The sequence below is a fragment of the Cladophialophora immunda genome (genome assembly GCF_000835495.1).
Source record: "Cladophialophora immunda strain CBS 83496 unplaced genomic scaffold supercont1.1, whole genome shotgun sequence".
In the NCBI taxonomy this organism is placed as follows: Eukaryota; Fungi; Ascomycota; class Eurotiomycetes; order Chaetothyriales; family Herpotrichiellaceae; genus Cladophialophora; species Cladophialophora immunda.
In genome coordinates, this window is record NW_015622541.1 from 6,355,489 (window position 1) to 6,372,952 (window position 17,464).

The 17,464-nt window shown below is 54.2% G+C and overlaps 6 protein-coding genes across 6 annotated transcripts; 2 read left to right on the top strand and 4 right to left on the bottom strand.

Annotated features, from left to right (window-relative positions):
- Positions 1-1,757: 1,757 nt before the first annotated feature.
- On the bottom strand, positions 1,758-4,291 carry PV07_01867 (uncharacterized protein). The gene is made up of 5 exons (XM_016388440.1): positions 4,136-4,291; positions 3,890-4,076; positions 3,700-3,799; positions 3,394-3,645; positions 1,758-3,297 (listed from the first exon to the last, which is right to left on the bottom strand). Exons 1-5 carry the CDS (start codon positions 4,155-4,157, stop codon positions 2,035-2,037), a joined length of 1,824 nt encoding a protein of 607 aa, XP_016255368.1. The 5' UTR covers positions 4,158-4,291; the 3' UTR covers positions 1,758-2,034.
- Positions 4,292-4,437: 146 nt separating this feature from the next.
- PV07_01868 (uncharacterized protein) lies at positions 4,438-7,172 on the top strand. Its single transcript, XM_016388441.1, has one exon. It carries the CDS (start codon positions 4,659-4,661, stop codon positions 6,438-6,440), a length of 1,782 nt encoding a protein of 593 aa, XP_016255369.1. The 5' UTR covers positions 4,438-4,658; the 3' UTR covers positions 6,441-7,172.
- PV07_01869 (uncharacterized protein) lies at positions 7,024-8,304 on the bottom strand. The gene has a single exon (XM_016388442.1). It carries the CDS (start codon positions 8,010-8,012, stop codon positions 7,305-7,307), a length of 708 nt encoding a protein of 235 aa, XP_016255370.1. The 5' UTR covers positions 8,013-8,304; the 3' UTR covers positions 7,024-7,304.
- A 989-nt stretch (positions 8,305-9,293) lies between these two features.
- PV07_01870 (tRNA uridine 5-carboxymethylaminomethyl modification enzyme GidA) lies at positions 9,294-11,745 on the bottom strand. The gene is made up of 2 exons (XM_016388443.1): positions 11,421-11,745; positions 9,294-11,372 (listed from the first exon to the last, which is right to left on the bottom strand). Exons 1-2 carry the CDS (start codon positions 11,534-11,536, stop codon positions 9,410-9,412), a joined length of 2,079 nt encoding a protein of 692 aa, XP_016255371.1. The 5' UTR covers positions 11,537-11,745; the 3' UTR covers positions 9,294-9,409.
- On the top strand, positions 11,709-15,608 carry PV07_01871 (uncharacterized protein). Its single transcript, XM_016388444.1, has 4 exons — positions 11,709-11,913; positions 11,964-12,263; positions 12,316-13,164; positions 13,217-15,608. The coding sequence occupies exons 1-4, from the start codon at positions 11,804-11,806 to the stop codon at positions 15,219-15,221; spliced, it is 3,264 nt and encodes a 1,087-aa protein (XP_016255372.1). The 5' UTR covers positions 11,709-11,803; the 3' UTR covers positions 15,222-15,608.
- Positions 15,609-15,752: 144 nt separating this feature from the next.
- PV07_01872 (uncharacterized protein) lies at positions 15,753-17,378 on the bottom strand. The gene has a single exon (XM_016388445.1). The coding sequence runs from the start codon at positions 17,295-17,297 to the stop codon at positions 16,020-16,022; it is 1,278 nt and encodes a 425-aa protein (XP_016255373.1). The 5' UTR covers positions 17,298-17,378; the 3' UTR covers positions 15,753-16,019.
- Positions 17,379-17,464: the final 86 nt, after the last annotated feature.

Genomic DNA, 17,464 nt, shown 5'->3' on the forward strand with positions numbered 1-17,464 from the left:
GCAAGCCCAAGAGCACAAAGAATGACTGCGCCATGGAAACAGGACGGCTTACCGAAATCCTGTCGATAGCACACCTGCCTGTGCAATGCATAGATCAGTTCTCCTCAACCACGAATGTTTCCTCCGATTCATCAACCTCCCTCAGGAGCCGAACACTTTGGTCCAGAATTTGATCGGGAAAAGAATAACATAACGTCCCCTGACAAACCATATCGACAGAACAAGAATGAAAGGAGGAAATAAGAAGATAGCTGCGAACTACGTCTCAGGTCGCTTCTAACCACTGATGGGCGTAGCCCTTGCATCTATTTGCCACGGGGTTGGATCCTTCTCAATACGAGGAGTCAAGGTCGAGCATCACGACTTATTCCCCAATGTTCTGCTCAAGTCCTAAATCACAGTCTGGTCACGGCAGTCTGGTCTACAATACACCTGACAGGCGCATTTTCCGGCCATGCTCTGCCCTTCCGGAGTTACCTCCTCCGCCTCGTCAGAGAGGAGTCTTCCCCCATTTCCACCGGTGACAGCTAACACGGCTTTTGGAACTGAAAACATGACAACCATGCCATTCCGACGACCCAACCAATTTTGCTCGAAATACCAAAACCACAGCTCCGAGAACTGGGAAAGGACATCCCGAAATTGGGAGCGACCGACCGACCAGGTTATACTTTCATCCGGCAGAGTTCCCCGCCAACATGGAACAGGGATCTCGAGATCTCTATTCCCGGCGGAGCAAAAAAATGCATCACACCGCATGTACTGCACATCGGTCATTTCCCGAGAGACTAGACACGATACAAGGATGTGAAGACGCAGGTACGCGGATCCTAGTACCCAGCGGAGGTGGCCTAGCTTTGACGAGGCAAAAAAAGGTTGGCAAGATGTTCGAGAAGCTTTTCTCGCTTGCCGATTTGGCCTGACAGCGACGCCGTTGTCTACATGACGCACTTGTAAGTGCGTGGTGGAACCCATAGGTGATATTGTCTCCTCCCCCCGGCCGTCTTCCTAATCCTATCCCAGCGTTGGCAAGACGCAAGCAAGGATTACGCCCTGTTTCCATCATTGCATGGCCGATCGCACATTCGTGGCCACACTCTGGTAAGAACGGACGAGTGACGATGAAAACCGACGCATGGAACTACTACGCTCTGCTGATTCGGCAGGGCTAGGATGTCGAGAAATAAAAGAAGAGCCCATGTGACGACTCCCCCCTAGGCGTTGTCGCCTGGGAGCGGGAAGATTTCTCGAACTCCCACGAAAGCGGATATATTCGGGCTCCTGAACGTTCCGATATTCGTCTCCTGCTCAGGGAATCGACAGAGAAGAGAAGGGAAAAGGGAAAGGGGACGCGCATAAGGCTTGACGTTGACGGCCCTGCGCCGCTTGGGCGTTATTATGGAGACAGCCACCGTTGACCCTTGGTGCCGGCCGGTGGCACAGCCTTGGGTAACACGGTTACACAGGGTGGAACATGATCTGCAATGCATACACACGAGGGCGCGTACTCGTATGGTCTAACCCGATCATCTGATCGCAGCGGCGGTGGATAAGATCTGATCTGATTTGATATGATATGATCTCGAACGCTGCAAGCCTCGGGGGAGGTTCCGTGAAGCGCATCCAGGGCGTGCATACGCACGCGCCTCGTGAGGCTTGCGCTCGCAAGGCTGAAGGTGAGCAAAGGAGGCAGGCAACCACCATGGCTGTCAAGTACGAGAGAAGTGAAAGGATGTGTGGAAACATGAGCAGACGGAGGAAATAAAAATGCATTCCGTCATCGTCATCATCAATGTGATTCCGCCTTTTGGCTGCGACGGGTTCTGGAAATAATTGTTAGATCTAATTATGTGGCTTCTCCAGCCAATGCTAGACTCGTCTGGACTATGCGAAGTAAGGAGCATCCCTGTGCCCACCTATCAATCCTCCTATTGAGAAAGAACCCTCTGCTGGAAATAACTCGCTTCTCATTTGGGAAATACCGGATCATTCATTGATTCATCATCCGCTAGGGTGGGGGTTGCATTGGCAAATTCATTTCACTTTCTTCCCTTCCTCCGCTGTAGTTTTTGCCGTCGGTGTCGTCGCCGCCGCGGCGGCCTTGGCAATCTCGGCGGCCTTTGCCCTGTCCGCCGCCAGATTCTGTTGTTGTGGGTGCTGGTCGGTGCCAAAGACCTGGGGCAGCTTCCAGTCGGGCATCTCGAGCTTGCGGCCGAGCTTGAGCTCGATGGCGTTCTTCAGCCCCTCGCCGCTGGGCATGGTGACGCGGCTGCCGCGGCGGCGGCGGGTCTCGATGTCGGCGCGGATCTCGTCGATGGCCTCGTCGATCTCGCGGACCGGGTCGTTGGGCAGGCCCAACGACGGCGGGTACTGCGTCTCCTCGGCGATGGTCTTGCGCAGGTGCGGGTGGTTGCGCGTGTCCAGGCGCTTGGTCAGGGCGCGCTTGGCCGGCGAGGCGAAGAAGGCCAGCGACGCCGCCACCCCGACCACCGTGTAGAAGTAGACGCGCGCCCACACCTTCAGCGAGTCGCCGAACCCCAGCACCACGAAGGGCGCCGTCGTGAAGCAGAACGCCAGCTGCGTCGCCACGTAGCCCGCCGCGTCGTAGTAGATCTTGTACCGCGTCGGCTTGCTCCCGTCGGGCGTCAGGAAAAACGGCCGCACGTACCGCCGGAAGTTCTTGGCCACCGTCTGGATGAACGCCGCCAGCACGAACGTCAGGTAGTACCCCGGGTAGAAGCCGTGCCACAGCGCCGAGGTCAGGAAGGTCGCCAGCGTGGCGCGGAAGCCCGGCTTCTTGCCCTTGGGCGTCACGCGCAGGTAGATGTAGTTGCGCAGCCACTTGTTGGTGTTTTTGTTCCAGTTGTCCAGGTACGCGCGCGAGTTCTGCGCCGTCTCGATCCCCCACGGGTTCACGTTCTCGAGGTGGTCCCACTTGGCCTGGCCCGTCTTTTCGTCGATGCCGTTGTAGCTGATCCCGGCCATGATACAAGCCCCTTCCGTCAGCGACCACACCCCGTAGTACTTTGTGCGCGTGGCGAAGCCGAGCATCTGCAGCAGCCAGACCCGGTAAGGGAATGAGTACTTCATGTATTCGTCCGAGAGGAAAAAGGGCACGTGGTACCATTGGGAGAGTTGCAGGAAGGCGCCGATCCAGATGAGACCGCCGACGGCTTTGCGGATGGCTGGTACTGTCGAGTGCGGGATGCGGCGTTTGCCCTTCGCGGGAGGTGCTGCTTTGGTGCCTGGCGTGGCATCGTATATGCTTCCGTCGAGCCATCGTTTGTAGTCCGCGTACTAGGGTCGATTACAATGCACCGGTTAGCTACGCGATATTTTCGGGGGATGTTTAACCCGGTTGGCCTCGGCCGCCCAAGCAGGGGAACGACTTACTTCAAATGCAGGACCGGTGAAAATAGAGGGAAAGAAGAACACATAGCCCGCGAAGTCGAGAAGGTTGGGCATCTTGTATACCGCGCGGTCTTTCTGGGTGTCGGTCAACAATTCGCCTTTTAGTCTCCCGTCATGCACGTTCCAACTGAACCCATGCAGCTTCATGATCAAGACCATTTGGCCCCCCGTGATGTCTATAAGACTCGGGTCGGCAATCCTTTGTCGTTCAATGTGGCTGATTGACATGTGGCCCTGGGTGATAATGTAAGAACAAAGCGAAGCAGAGGGGGCTCTGTGAGAGCGAACCATCAAAAAGCAAAATACGAGCCACGGCATCAGCGAGCCATCGACATAGTAGGCTATTAGATAGGTGCCGATCGCGTCTATGAGGAGAGTAACCGTTCCGCTACAAACGAAATGTTCTTTAGCTTGACTTGAGATTGACCGGGGAGCCAAGGGCGACGATAATAGACTGTCGTACAGAAGATGGACTCACTTCCAAAGATCATAAACACCAAGCAGGTAGAAGAGGGTGATGGAGACACTGAATATGTTCTTCCATTGTGGCTTGTCGTCCGGAAGTCGTTTCAAGACAGCAGCCAAAGGGTATGACACGAGAAAGATTGTCAGGAGCTTAAGCTCATCGACAGAAGCCCCGATGGCCTTGGAAAGCCAGAGGAAGGCTGCAGGAGACCGTCAGGTAACATTCACACAAGCAGAATGGCGGAGCGGCTAGACTCACGGATATCTATCCCTGGCAGCATGGTTGTTGAGTTCCCCGCCTTCTCAGTCTATAGGTAGAAGATCAAGAGTATGCTCGAGAAACAATGCACACTGAAAAGCAGCAGGCATTGTTGAGGGAATGGACAGAATATTGGGACTGCAAACGACCAGAGATGAGGAAACGTGGGGGAAACTTTTTTGGGACGCGGAGGAAGTGGAAGGGTGAGAAGATGACATCAAATCAGGTCACATGCCAGGCACCACGCGCTCAACAAGCGTCGTTTCAAGTTGTTTGGTGGCAGCCTCGTCGTGCCTCCTGCGCCATGACAAGGCTCCGAATGACCTCGATCAAGCTCACCAGACACAGGCAGCAGACGCAAACACCCCGAAACACTCTCTGTTCTCATTGACACTGCCTTAGTTCCGGTCTTCATTGAATCCCTCTGACCACGTCCATCCCTCTCATGACCACCATGTACCGGTAGCTCGCAGTCCCGCCCGCTTATACACCTTCTCCCCACCAGGCCGGATCGAGCATCACCATGGACGTCGCTTCGGCGATTTCGGGCTATGTCTCGAAGATTGCCGGCGTTGGGGAAGGCGCTGCCGCCTCTCAAAGCCAGAAGATGAAGATCCTGCTGTTGGATTCCGAGACAGTTCCAATCGTGTCAACCGCAATCACCCAATCCGCCCTCCTTCGATATCAGATCTACCTTATTGACAGAATCGATAACCCTGCGCGCGAACGCATGCGCCACCTCAGATGCCTGTGCTTCGTCCGCCCGTCCCCAGACTCGATCCAATTCCTCATCGACGAACTGCGCGAGCCCAAGTACGGTGAATACAACATCTACTTCAGCAACATCATAAAGAAGTCGTCGTTGGAGAGGTTAGCGGAGGCCGATGATCATGAGGTGGTAAAGGCGGTCCAGGAATACTTTGCTGATTACATTGTGGTCAATCCGGACTTGATGTCCTTGAATCTGGGATTCCCCAAGCAGAGGCTATGGAGCCACAGTCCAGACGTCTGGAACACCGATGCCTTACAAAGAACAACCGAGGGGGTGGTTGCCCTTCTGTTATCACTGAAGAAGAACCCGCTGATACGATATGAGAAAAATAGCCTTATGGCTAAGAAGCTTGCCACCGAAATTCGCTACCAGATCACGCAAGAAGAACAACTATTCGACTTTCGCAAGACCGATACTCCGCCACTGCTATTAATCTTGGACCGAAGAGATGATCCTATTACGCCACTACTCACGCAATGGACGTACCAAGCTCAAGTCCATGAATTACTCGGCATCCATAACGGCCGAGTTGATCTGAGTGCAGTCCCCGATATTCGACCAGAACTCAAAGAAATCGTCCTCTCACAGGACCAAGATCCGTTCTTCAAGAAAAACATGTATCAAAACTTTGGTGATTTGGGCGGGAACATCAAGGAATATGTCGACCAGTATCAGAGTCGAACCAAATCCACTGCTCAGATTGAATCGATCGCCGACATGAAACGCTTTGTCGAAGACTACCCAGAATTCCGCAAACTTTCTGGCAACGTCTCCAAACACGTAACTCTGGTCAGCGAACTCAGTCGTCGTGTCTCCGCCGACTCACTGCTCGATGTCTCAGAACTGGAGCAGAGTCTAGTCTGCAACGACAATCATGCTGCCGATCTGAAGACGCTGCAAAGGCACATTCAAAATCCAAGCGTGCCCGCAGACAATAAGATCCGCCTTGTGGCCCTCTATGCCATTCGCTACGAACGCAATCCCAATAACGCTCTGCCTGTTCTCCTTGACCTGCTGGCTTCCGTAGCCGACGTCCCTGCGTACAAGATCTCCATAATCCCTAAACTTCTTGCTTACCACCACAGTCTTCAGCCCGCTCCCGTTGGTGGAGCGATTGGTTTTACCGATCTTTTCGACTCGGGCTCTTCTCCATTTAGCCAATTTCGACGGAACCTGAATCTGAAGGGCGTTGAGAACGTGTACACCCAGCACTCCCCACGTCTGGAAAACACGCTCCAGAATCTCATCAAAGGGCGACTGAAGGAACTGCAATATCCCTTCGTGGATGGACACCATACGAGGGACAAACCTCAGGACATCATCGTCTTTATGGTGGGAGGCGTCACGTACGAGGAGGCCAAAATGGTAGCGCAGGTCAACGCCTCGGTCCCGGGCGTGAGAGTGGTGCTCGGAGGAACAAGCGTGGTTAATTCAACAATGTTCCTGGAAGAGGTGGATGATGCGGTTGGTAGCTGGCCGGACCAAGGTCCTGCATCGGCAAGAGAACGGCTAGGCAGGGCCGTAGGCAGGTGACAGGACCTGGGAATCCCACCAGTGGGATGGTACCGCTGTCTCTGTCGACCTTCTTCGAGTCCATCTAGTCCTGGAAAGATTAACGAAATGCCAACGACGGACCCCCTCTTTTACAAGCCCGTCCTTTTCCGTGCAAGGTATCGACCTGTTGCATGTGAGTGCTGCGGTTGGTGACAGGAGGGAATTCAATCACTTGCCGACGCAACAGAGATTATTCAGCGAAAGAAGACGTCTGCTCGAAGCCGAGATCATGCTTATACGGAGAAGCTTGTTAGCTCGAGAACGACCAAGATGACTCTGTAATCTTATTGACTGACAGTGTCGCTTTGGACGAGGTATTTTGGAGCTGAGGGTATCTGTGTTGATGCCTGAGCTCACAAGGGTACCACCTGCGCGACGGAGGTCAACAGGGCAACGATCGGTCGGCACCCTGATTTTATGGCTCAACGTGAAGGTACCGGGTGCCGATCCCCTTTACTGCCGTTGGCCGGATGCACTGTCATGCACGAACCGCCTGTAAGGTCGGGGAAGCTCATTCAGCTATCCGTTCACAATGGTCTCGTGGGTTCCCGCTTTTTCAACCGAAAATGCTGTGGAGTGAAGGCAGCCCGAGTTGAGATCGTAGTACGGACGAGCAAAGATGTTCTCGATACCGGACAGTCCTTTGATAAAGTGTGATGGTACAAGCACGGATGTGCGACTAATACACATGATCTTACCCTTCATGACGATGCTGAAGGTCTTTTTTAACGTCTTCTCGCGCTCCCGATCTATGCTCCAGCTCAATTCTTCCCTTCCTCTTTTCCACCCTTCTGGTTTTCCTTTTCTCCCTGTTCCTCCTTCGTCAATATCCTCACAGCCTGTTTATTGCCCAAGTAGCTCAGTCCGCTCCACACCGTCGTGCCTGCCACAAGGTAGTACCAACCTTCCATGACGCCCCAAAGGTTCCCCGCGTCGACCAACCAGGCGGGCAGGACGGGGAGCAACATGGCGTTGCCGACCAGCAACAGCTGCAGCAGGGTGTTGATCTTGGAGATCTCGGTGGGGTGGACCTCGGCCGAGGGGAGCGAGAAGTCCCAGAAGCGGGTGAAGGTCTTGGGCGGGGGCAGGGAGATCCAACGGAAGTAGATGGCCGAGATGGCCAGGGCGACGTCGCGGCCCAGCACGACCACGGCCAGCCACACAGGCAGCGTGCCGTTGGCCGTCAGCGTCACCACGCACGTCGTCATCAGGATCTTGTCCGCCATCGGGTCGATCACCGTGCCCACCACCGTCTGCGAGTGGAACCGCCGCGCCAGCCACCCGTCGACCAGGTCCGTGATGCCCGCGTACGCGAACAGCCCCAGCGCCAGCAGAGCCTCGTGCTGCAGCACGAAGTACCCGACCAGCGGCGCCGCGAGGAGCCGCGAGAACGTCAGCGCGTTGGGCAGCGTGTAGATGTTCTCGTGCGTCTGGGTCAGGGCGCGCGGGAGCCGCGGAGGAGGCAGGATCGTGGGCTGCGAAGTTGGGGTTGGTGAGGTCGTTGACGGCTTGACGCCGCTGGGAGGAGAATGTCAGCATAGGTCTGTGCATTTAATTGAGCAGCAAGAACTCTGAACGGGGAATGCCCAGAGGGATGTTCTCTATTTAGGGATTCATGGGGTGTCCTTTAACGGTAGAGAAGCTCTGGCAAGACCATACTCGGATATAGAGACTCCACTTGACATAGAACGTATATCCTTCTTACTCTCCAGTCAAGATAAGGATAGATACTGTGGTTCTCGTCCGCTGTGGGACGTCTAAAGGACCATGGAATTTTGGGGGGATTTGTGCTGATGAACACGTCGTTCCCAACGAGAAGAGTAAAGAAACTGGCGAGGACTTCATCACCCTTGACATACCTAGTGCTAGATCCCCCCTGCTTATCAGGCACATTGCGTCCCTCAGCGCTCAATATTGAGGGCGCCCTCGAAAAGCTTCGCGCCTGCGACAATCGGCTGACCATCACGCCACAAGACGACAAGCCCCGGTTACGGAACGCTGGGCTCGAAGATCTGCTTGAATAACTCGTCGTCAGTTGACATGTGCTTTGGGTTTGATATGCCGCGACAGGGACACAGGTAGATTCCGAGGACGAAGGGTGGTGTCGTACCTTGACGTCGACAGAGACGGTGAAATGGGGGTTCTAGCATTTCCAGCCCATGTCGCTGTGGTCGGCTTCGGTGTGGAAGTTGAAAATGAACACTTCTGACCAGCCGTGGTCCGTACCCCGCGACAACTCTGATCCGGATTCGGGCATCGTGGCGCGTTATAATGGTTCCAAGTCCTCGAGGAGAGTATGACGGAAGACGGGCGTTGAGCAGGCGAAGAAAGGGGACCCGGAGCGGACAGTTTAACGACGGCTCGACTCATCGCAACGGTAGGTCGGAAGATCACCGAGCTTGCCATGGCCTGGACATTTTGTCGGGCTGACGGGGTCATTCAATCTCGACCGTCGCGAAGCAAGAGCTCGACGATAGAAAACAGAAACGAGAAAAGATTCCCCCCTGACGAACTGGATGATGGAAGAACCTGAATGTTGCACAGATGGTAAAGCTGGTCGGCAGGATGCGCAAGGGTGTATCGTCCAGCGTGGTCACAGGCGTGATGAGTCCTAACTCGGAGCGATTTGTCTTCTATAGCAAAGCAATTTGGAGCTGGAGGAGCACGCGTGGAGGAAGTTGGACGTTTTGAGGTTTTCAGAAATACGCGGCTGACTAAGCAGAATACCTCTATGCTCGGTTTCTGTGCAGCCTTGCGAAGAGAGCGCCAGGCTGCGCAGTATATGAGACAGTACGATCTCTAAGAATGTGCGAATAAAACGTGAAGAGGAAAGCAGTATTGATCATTCATTCCAAGTCCGGCAAGATGGAAGTCACCGTGCCAGCAGTCAAGACGCCGTCGCTATGCAACCTCCCTCAATCTCGATTGTGCTGCCACCAAATATCATGTTATACAGGTACAGCTCCTTCAGGTTGAGCTCCACCATCCCGAGGCAACAATTCGTCCTCTGTCATCTTGCTACGCCCATTTCTCTTCGCATACCTCAACAGCCTCAGCGCCCCATGTGGCGTTACGCCCTCAACTCTTCTCGCCATCCCGACACTGGCAGGGCGCACCAGCTTCAACACTTCCCTCTCACCAATGCTCAGCCCAAACACCGAATCGTAGTCCAGGTCCGCGGGTAGAGCGAGCGATTCGTCCCTGGCAAACGATTCTGCGGCTTTGTGTTGGAAGGAGATGTAAGGAGCATAGAGGCTCTCAATCGAGACCCTGTTCTTGATCTTGCTGGAGTAATTAGAGATTGACGGGAGAGATTGGACGCGGTCCGCGATGGTGTTCATGTCGACACCAGTCACACGGAGCATATCAAATGCGCTCCGGCGGTTGGAGTCGATGCGTGAGGGAAACCCCATTTTCACCCATTCCGTGCTTGGGTATCGCACTTCTTCAAGCTTGCTTTGCAGCTCTACCATTTGGTCTCGACTGTTCGTGAAATGAGCCCAGCGCCTGTCGCTTACCACGCCGACCTTGCGGCCTTTCTCTGTCAGTCGCAGGTCCGCGTTGTCGGAACGGCAGCTCATGCGGTATTCACTTCGTGCAGTGAACATTCTGTATGGTTCACTCACACCTTTTGTGATGAGGTCGTCGATGAGGATGCCGATGAATGCTTCAGCGCGGGAAAGAGTGAATGATCCTTTTCCTTGAGCGGACAACCCTGCATTGATACCGGCGACAATTCCTTGAGCCGCGGCTTCCTCGTAGCCTGTGGTGCCGTTGATTTGTCCAGCGAGGAAAAGCCCTTTTATGAGCTTTGTCTCGAGGGTCGGGAATAGATTTCGTGGGTCAATATAGTCGTATTCGACACCGTACCCAGGTTGGAGCATTTTGACATTCTCAAGCCCCCTGACGGTTCTGAGCATGGCGTACTGCGCGTCGGCTGGGACGGTCATGCTGATACCATTAGGATAGATGATTTTGTTTGGCTCAAGACCTTCAGGCTCCAGCCATATCATATGTCTTTGTTTGTCCTTGAATTTGATGATCTTAGATTCCAGGGACGGACAGTATCGGGGCCCTTTCACCGTTTCTCGAATATGAATCGACTTGTCCAGGTTAGCCCGGATAATCTCATGGGACGCTTCGTTGGTATAGGTGGTCCAGCAGTTCAATTGACCAGCCTCCCCAATCTCAACAGTGTCGTTCAGGTAAGAAAATGGCGCCGGCGGCGAATCGCCCGGCTGCACTTGCAACACACTGAAATCAATGGTGTCGCGATCCAGGCGTGGCGGGGTCCCGGTCTTCAGTCGTCCCAATGTGAATCCTGCGCTCCGCAGTGACTTGCTCAGGCCAAAGGTAGCAGCCTCCCCCATTCGTCCAGAGGGATATGCTTCCAGTCCGATGTGTATCTCCCCACCGAGAAACGTCCCAGTAGTGATAACCACATGGGAAGCAGGAATGACATGGCCATCTTCAAGACGAATGCCGGTGATATGTCCTTGCGATATCTTGTCGCCCGCCTCAATACCCTCTCTTGAAACAATGATATCCGCGACTTTGCCTTCCAATATGCTCAGGTTTGGTGTTGACAACATCTCTTCCCGCATATACTTCTTGTATAGGTCTCGGTCGATCTGCGCTCGCGGCCCCCATACCGCAGGACCTTTCTTGATATTTAACATTCGAAATTGGATACCGGCTTTGTCGATTATGCGACCAGCGACTCCGTCTAGTGCATCGATCTCTCGGATCATGGTGCCCTTTCCTATGCCCCCAAAACTAGGATTGCAGGAACAAACGCCCAGGTTGGACAGTGACGGAGTGACCAGCGCTGTGCGAGCGCCTGATCTGGCAGCGGCGGCACTGGCTTCTGTCCCTGCATGGCCACCACCAATGACGATGACATCGTAGGGCCTGGATTGATTCAGTACACATTTGTGGCAGAGGGAGGCCAGGTCCTACCTGACTGCGTCCGTCACGGCAGCAAAGAAGCGGCGCTGCCGGAACAAAACACAAGACCTGGTTCGCGGGGTGTGGCCCCACTGGAAGAGGCTCGATTGCCGTAACACCGGCCTCATGTTGAAGTATAGACTGGGTAAGGATGAGAGGCATGCGAAGACAAAAGCGACAATGTTTCACGACGAACAATTTTGGCGCGTCGGATAAACCGCGGCAATTGTATCAGGCAGCAAGGCTATATCGAGTAAGGCTGTAATAGATGGCTGAGAACTTCTACGTGCAAATGAGGCTGAACTCGCTCTGCAACCTCTTCGTCGGACCTCTTTTCATTCCATAACCTTCAGATTTGAGGGCTGCACGGTTTTGTCTCAGTCAATTTTCACGCCATGAGCTTTGGTTTCTCCATTGGTGATTTCCTAGCAGTGGCGAAGTTGGTGGAGAGTACTAGGAAGCGTTTCAAGGGAGCCCCAGCGGAATACAATGCACTAGCTGATGAGTGGGCACTTTTGCCTCATATTCTGCGCAGAACGCTTCTGATTACAATAGGACACGCACACTCCAAATAGTCCTCACCGACCTCAGGATTCAGGTCGAAGATGATGAGCTCACGGACTCCATCAAAAACGATTTGCAAAGCGCTAAGAAGAACTGTGAGGCCGTCTTGAGGGACCTGAATGCGGTCATCGACGCTCACACTGAACTTGATTCGGCAACTGCCGTACCTCGAAAAGTGCCACAGCGGATATGGAAACGTCTCCGATGGGATCCCAAGGAGGCAAACCAGCTGCGCTCTCGGCTCACTTCATCCATCCAACTGCTGGCCGCTGTGCGCCAAAGTTTGGACAGGTGAGCTGTACCACAGTACTTGCATTCGGGAGAGGCTTCTAACCGATCCTAGTACTCTACAACATGACGTAGCTCAAAATTTGGCGAGACTAACTGCCACCCACGATAACAAGGAAGTTCGACAAATTGCGGACTGGCTTGCACCTGGCACCTATTCTGAACATCAACATGACTATTTCACAAGAGTCCAAGCGGGAACAGGACAGTGGGTATTCACCGATCCATTATATTGCAGTTGGCTCCGCGGCGGAGGCCCTTCCACGCTGCTGCTTCCCGGCATCCCTGGAGCTGGCAAGACTTTCGTTGCATCAATCATCATCAATTGGTTGCAAGCACGCGTATCCCACGATGACACTTCAGGGCTTGTGTTCTTCTATAACAGCTTCCAAAGGACTGCTACTCAGTCCTGTCGCCACATTGTCGCCAGCATGGTGCGGCAACTGTATTTGCAGAAACCGCACAAAAACGATGTAGTCAGGGGTGTCTATGAGGAACACATCAAGCGCGAGCCGGCTACGCTTCCCAGCCTGGAAGAATTGTGTACGACGCTCGAAAAGCTTTTGGCGGGCTTCTCTGTGGTTTTCTTTGTCATTGATGCCTTGGACGAGTGCCAGGGACCGGAGGCATCTGATGCCAGGCCGTGGAAATATATTCTCACTTTCCTATTTCGATTGCAGGAACAACTGAAATCCCAGGTGGCCATCAAGGTGCTCGCAACTTCACGACCCGATCTGGAAATTGATGGTCTTTTCCCAAACGACGGACGGCTGACAATCCATGCCAGAAATGACGACCTTGGTAAGTTTTGTGATTCGCTGATACCCAATATCGGGTGCATTGCCCGGAAGACGGAGCTGCACCCCAAAATCAAAGATGCCATCTGTGATAGCGCCAGGGGCATGTAAGTTTTCTAACGAAGCGAGCCGTACTTGAGTGTTTGGCTGAGTTTTCAGGTTTTTGTTGGCAAAACTGCACTGCGACACCCTTGCGGCCAAAACAAAACCTAAGGATGTATTGAAATCCCTCAATACTTTTGCGCAGGGGGGCGATGCTCTCAATCGAGCCTACCAGGACACCATCCAAAGGATACAGTGCCAACCCGAGGAGCATAAAGCACTAGCAAAGAAGGTCTTGGTTTGCGTGACACACAGCGCTCGACCACTTACTCTAGACGAAATAAGACATGCGCTTGCCGTCGACCAAGAAACCACTGAGCTGGACCCGGAGTACGACCTCGACAATCCTGACGATGTGATCTCAAGCTGTGCCGGTCTAGTGACCATCGACTCTGAGAGCAGAATTATTCGTTTGGTTCACTATACCACACAAAGCTTTTTGGAATCGCTCGGGGACGAACTCATGCCGGATCCACATGACTTCCTTGCCACCTGCTGTTTGGATTATCTGCACCTGGATGTGTTTGCGGAAGGCCACCTTGTCGACAATAGCTACTTTCGACACAGGCAAGAATTTCCGTTCTTTCAATATAGCGCAAAATACTGGCACTGGCACATTTTGTCTGGAAGTGGCAACATATTTTTGAAGCAGCGGGCGTTCTCCTTCCTCGACAATAATGGACGTGTCGCGACTGCAACTCGATGTCTATCTAATGATGCATGGGACATACACGGCGAATGTGCCCTCCACTTCCTCGCATTCCAGGGTTTGAATGACTGGATCACCGACTACATTGGTCGTGGACCTGTAACAGAGGGAAACTGGGATGGCAAAGGGTCATGTCCAGATTGTAGGACATCATCAACAGAAATCAGACGTCGTCTTTCAAACAATACAACATCTTGGATAACGCTACTGACAAGCTGGTGCGATTCCAGAGGACGCACGCCGTTGTGGTACGCGATTCGGAAACGGCATGCATCCACTGCGAGGCTTTTGATCGATCTGAATAATGAGATAATTGATAAGGTGGATGACGAAGGGCAGACCCCATTGAACCTTGCGCTGGTTTACAAGGTTGAGGCAGTCGCCCTCAGGATCCTTGAAGAGCCCAAGAGGGTTTCATGGTATCAGTATCGAGACCGGGATGACAGCAGCTATCTTCACAATGCAGTCTCCTACGGGCATGAAGCTGTAGTCGATCGGCTATTGGAATTGGTGTCCGCTTTCGACACGAGCGGGACCCGCAGCATTGCGATCTCTTATACTACTTCTCAAGAGAAGTTCAGAGACACACCAGTTCATGACGCGGCTGGGGCAGGGCACCTCGGGATTGTCGAGAAGTTGTTGGCTTGTAGCGGCGGACGTGGGCTGAATTTGCGAACTCGCATTGGACACACGCCACTCATATCAGCAGCCAAAGGCGGCCACCTGGAGGTGGTTCAGTATCTAATGAGCCAAGATGGCATTCAGGCAGACTTTCGTGATCGCCATGGAATGTCCGCCCTGCATTGGGCCGCAGCATGTGGCACAGTGCCTGTTCTCGAATATCTGCTCAGTACTGGTCTCTTCCCGGCAAATTCGACATCCACCAGCGGCAGAACTGCTCTGCATTATGCGTCCGTACACCACAAACGAGCCGTGGTGTCTTTGACTTCGCGAGAGGACGTTGGCGTGAATTGTACAGACAAAGACGGGAGGAATGCTCTGATGGTGGCTGCTCAATATGCAAGCGCGGATGTCATAGCTCACCTTGCCCCTTTGATGCGTGATGTCAACTCGACTGATGCAGACGGCGATATAGCTTTGCACCATTTATGTAAAAGTCGCTACTGGGCATATAGGCCAGAAGGTGGCAGTAAAGCCCAAGCAAGCTTTGACTCTCTGGTCAAAAATGGTGCCTCGTTGGATATCACGAATAAGCAGGGCCAGACTCCATACGAAGCATTGTGTCTTCGAATGGAGGGTCTCGATGCCACCAACGACAGGAAAGAGCTTGAAAGCTTGGAAACATTAAAGCGAATGACGGAGTCATACATGTCAGTCAGCACTGAAGCCTGATAGCAGTCGAACGAATCTGTGGAGGATATCAGCGCTTGCAAGACCACAACGCAGAACCACCTCGCTTGCATTCACGATCAGTTCACTCACATCTCACTTCCAAAGGTGTCCCACCGAGGACACATGCAAGATTTCCGACTCCATTACCTTGTCGTCTACTTCCTCCACGATAACTCGGACACTCCAGGTCGTTCTAGGTCGACCAAGTCTAGCGAACACTTCTCGACTTCGATGTTGGCTCGAAGAAAATCGCTCGAGAAAACGACAATACCGAATTTCTTTGGCGCCACCTCACGAACATGCGACTTCTCGATCCTGAAATCGACTCAGAAATACCCATTGAGGTTTATGGATCCAACGAGAAGGAGAGTATGGACGAATAATGGGAGCGGATTGGGTACAAAGTCTTTGCTTACCCCTGAACAAGCCCATTATCACGGCCATGATGTTTTGTTGCTTTGGTATTGACGCCGATGAACGAGCGATGGCTTTGTTTTCACGCCCATGTTTAGCACAGCGATCTCAGCGTTCTGGTTCGGATGAATGAATGATATGATTCTCAACACCCTCCTTAATTTGAAGTGAGCTCTCATGCAGTCTAATTCCGGCCACAGACTTTTCAGCGACCATTTGCGTGGCAGTAGTCTTGATTCCCTTCCCTGCAGTCATATCCATCGTGGCTCTGTTATCTCATCAACGTTAATGTCTCTCATGCGGCTTAATACTGCTAAATACGCCATATCATTGATAAAAGAGAATTGGGGAGAAGAATAGAAGCATGCTGATATATCCCACCCTTCAGCCATCAGAAGCCAGGAACTCGCCCTCCCAGCGACCGCCAGAACCGTCGTCCATCTCACCTTCCGGGACCACGATGCGCAGCACGGGGACCCCGCGAATGGTCCACTTCGTGGGCGACGTCTTCAGCGGCGCCGGGTTCAGGTACCACTCGAAGGAACCGTCGAAGTTGACGACGCACGGCCACAGGCTGGCCGCGTCGTGCGAGGGCATCGAGCCCGGCTTGACGGACCAGAAGTCGGCAAAGTCGCGCTGCAGCCGCGCCGCCGCCGCGCCCGGCCGGTGCGGGAACTCGGCGGCGATACGGTCCCGGCCCATCGTGAAGGCCGCCGCGATCGAGCCGGGCAGCTGGATCTGGCGCATCGAGGGGTGCTTGGCCACGAACCGCCACCACGGCATCAGCAGGCCGTCCACCATGTTCATCGTCCACAGGGGCATTCGTGCTCGGTCCTCTCCATCAGCGGGGGTGTTCCTGCTGTAGACGTCTCCCGGCGGACTGGGGGTCTCGAAGACAAAGCTGACGTCGAATGGCAGCGCCGGGAACTTGGGGTCGTACGAGCAATACACCGGGCCGTAGTGGCGGCGGCGCGACATCTCGATGACCCCGCAACACGCGGCGTCGCAGGACAGGTTGGCCCGCTGTTTCAGCAGGAAGTAGAGCGTCGTCGCGAGACTGCGGGAGTAGTGCTTGACGCGTTGCACGGCGGCGCGGAACTGGCTGCGGGTGGCCACCTCTTCTTGTGCTGCTCCTCCATCAGCGAGGGGTGGGTGCTCGCCCTGATCTGCTGGAAGAGGATCAAGTCCACTACCAGCCCCCCGCGCCGGACGAGGGACAAAGTGCACGACGATTGCCGTCCATCGGCCCAGAGGCAGCCGCACGATCTTCTCCAGCAGCAGCGTGCACCGACACTCCTTGTGCCCGATGCTCTCCAGCAGCGGCTTGCAATCGCACGATTTCTCGCCGGTGAGCCAGAAACGCAGCGGCCGGCGGAATACCTGGCGCAGAGTCTCGCGCCGGACGGAGACGCTCGACGCCAGCAGAGCCCGGATCGTCGCGAGCTCAATGTCGTACCAGGCGCCGTTTGAGACCCGGAGCCCGTCGCCCACGATGTAGCTGATGATCCTCGAGGTGATTTCCTCGGGGAGTAGAATGTGCCGGTTGGGCGGGTGGCGGGTTGCGTGCCCCTTGGCGCCGTCGAGGGAGTCGTCGATCATGATCAACGATGTCACAGCGGCGGGCACAAAGTCCCGAGGTAGTCGGCTTGAAGGATCATACATAAGCTAGCCTCATAGTGAGGCTCCGGTAGAGTGCCGTCGGGCCGGCACAGAATCCGCACTGAATTCTTCTGCGAGATGAGGAGCGTCAGGTTACGGCGACGAGGAAATACGCACGGGCAACTCACACGCTTGATCTCGGCGGAGCAATCAGAGAGACGCGCCCTATG